This window comes from Salpingoeca rosetta (genome assembly GCF_000188695.1).
Source record: "Salpingoeca rosetta unplaced genomic scaffold supercont1.23, whole genome shotgun sequence".
Lineage (NCBI taxonomy): Eukaryota > Choanoflagellata > Craspedida > Salpingoecidae > Salpingoeca > Salpingoeca rosetta.
Window position 1 is genome coordinate 693,929 of NW_004754911.1, and position 2,255 is coordinate 696,183.

At 54.6% G+C, this 2,255-nt stretch overlaps 2 protein-coding genes across 2 annotated transcripts in view; both read left to right on the forward strand.

Annotated features, from left to right (window-relative positions):
* Positions 1-871, forward strand: part of PTSG_08416 (TK/EPH protein kinase) — a 5,448-nt gene extending 4,577 nt beyond the window's left edge. The window contains exon 8 of the mRNA XM_004990609.1: positions 1-871. This exon is cut by the window's left edge and continues 84 nt beyond it. Within this exon, the coding sequence (XP_004990666.1) occupies positions 1-794 (794 nt within the window). The 3' untranslated portion in view covers positions 795-871.
* Positions 872-1,457: 586 nt separating this feature from the next.
* The window catches only part of PTSG_08417 (uncharacterized protein), a 2,944-nt gene continuing 2,146 nt past the window's right edge, over positions 1,458-2,255 (forward strand). Inside the window, exons 1-3 of the mRNA XM_004990610.1 lie at positions 1,458-1,553; positions 1,865-1,899; positions 2,053-2,172. Coding sequence (XP_004990667.1) covers positions 1,493-1,553; positions 1,865-1,899; positions 2,053-2,172 — 216 coding nt within the window. The 5' untranslated portion in view covers positions 1,458-1,492. The remainder of the gene's footprint in view (positions 1,554-1,864; positions 1,900-2,052; positions 2,173-2,255) is intronic.

The window sequence follows — 2,255 nt, forward strand, 5'->3', positions numbered from 1 at the left end:
TCTCCCAGCTGCTGAGCGTGTGGGTTGCACACACTGACACGCTCAAGGAATGCAACGCATCAACGGAGGAGCTGCAGAACATGTACGCCAACCTGCCGCTTGACACCGGCGTTGCCAAGGATCTCTACGGCACGCTAGTTGGTGCCCTGCAGGACGATGGCGACGACTACGCCTACGGGTTTGGATGCACCACGACAGACGACGCTGATGCTGATGTCGGTGCTGGTGTCGACGCCTCCACGGGTGTTGCGGTGGCCAAGGCGAACCCGCAACTTCAACAGCAACAGCAACAGCAACAGCAGCAGCAACAAGCCCACTCAGCTTCAATGGCGCCGCCACCATCGTCGTCTCCACCATCGTCATCCAAGGCTGCTGCTGACACACCTACCTTCAACACCACCCCCACCAGTACCACTGACACCACCCCCACCTCCTCCTCGTCGACCTCGGATGTGGATCCCCCATACATGTTTGGCATGATTTCCCGCCGGCGCGCGGAGGCGGTCCTACGCGCGCAGCGGAAAGAAGGGGTGAAGAAGCCGTTTCTGGTGCGACAGAAGGACGCGCGCACATACGCCATCTCCATTGGGCTGCGCAACAAGTTTGTCCATCATCTCCTGCATTGCGGCAACCGCGTGTGGACGTTCAACAACAACGCCGTCCCTGTGCAAGGGTCGCTGCGGGATGTGATTGAGTGGCTGTGCGAGCGCCACCCAGAGCACGGCTGGGACGTGACTCTGGGCCAGCCGCTTGACCGCCGCGCCATCAACATGAACGCACACCCGGAGACATGATGTCAAAAGAAGAAAAGAGACTGGAGGAGGAAGGTCTTTGGCGGCAGTTTGCATTGCGCGCTCCAACGAGCTGCTGAGCTGGCGGCAGGCATGTCGTCGCTGGTGGCGTTCGTGGACTACTGCCAGTCTGTGCTGGGTGAATGTGGTGTGTCAATTCTTCAATTTGGTTGGTTGAGTTGTGTTGTTGAGGGGTTCGTGAGTTTGTTCTTCCGTTGCGGTGGTGACTCTGCTTTTCATGTGTGACAAGGTTGAGTGAGAATGGGCAGTGTAGTGGACAATTGGCACAACGACACGCGGCGTCTACATGATGTTTGTTCTCTGCCTCTTGAGTGCGCATGCTTGTTTGATTCTTCTCAGCCCACCATCCTACCATCTGTTTTCCTGATGGTTAATTTGCTTTGATGATTGATTCCTTTAGACTTGCCTTGGTTTGAAACTGAGTTGATAGCTGCCCTTCTTCATCTTTCTTCTTCGTTTATTGATTGTGCCACTCCACCAAGCACACCAGCACACCCCGAACAACGACACAGAAGAAGATTCATGGATTGCGCTGGTCGTGCGCACCACCGCCCACACCACCACCGCCCAACCGCAACGGTTTACGACAGGACAAAAGAATAGCCGCACAATTCAAGCCAAATTTATTTTTATTTTTGTTTTGCGGGAAGTCTCACAAGCACGCAAACTGACTGACGATAATGGATGGTGGAGGCGGAGCGGATGTGGAGTGGATCTTGCCGCATGTGTCCTTCAGCCAAGGTAAGATCGTTGCCATACCACTGTGCATAGACATGGTCAAGAGGGGGGATGAACTTAGAGTGCTGTGCACTCACACACGCACACACACACATATGCGCACAAGTGGAGGTTTCATCTTGGCTTGCTTTGTTGTGTGTTTGTTGACTTTCGTCATGTGTGATTGTGTGAGCTCACGACACACACACGCACATACACACTCACACACACTCTCACACACACACACACTCTCTCTCTCTCTCTCTCACGCACACACACACGCCCGCCCACACACACACACACACACACTGTCTCGCGTCTGCGTTTGTGTGCAGTGACGGCGGCCAAGGCGCGGCGAGGCGCACAGCAAGTAAGTTGGCTCAAACATGTGTGTGTCGGTTGCCCGGTACTAGCCGGTGTACCCATGCTGCAGGTCTACGCGCAGCACACATCACAATGACACTGTTTCCTTGCCAGTTGATTCGTGTTTCACACGTATACACCTTGTTACAACACCCAACAGCAGGCGGGAACAATGAACTCCATCATCAAGACCTTGCAAGCAGCGGCAGCGACGGAGGGGGATGAGGATAGCCATGGCGATGGTCCACCCACGCCTCGCGAATCTTTGAAATGGACGCTGGTGTGTGTATGTGTGTGCATGACCGTGTGTATGTGTGTGTGTGTGTGTGTGTGTGTGTTCGTTCGTGTGTATTCGTGTGATGA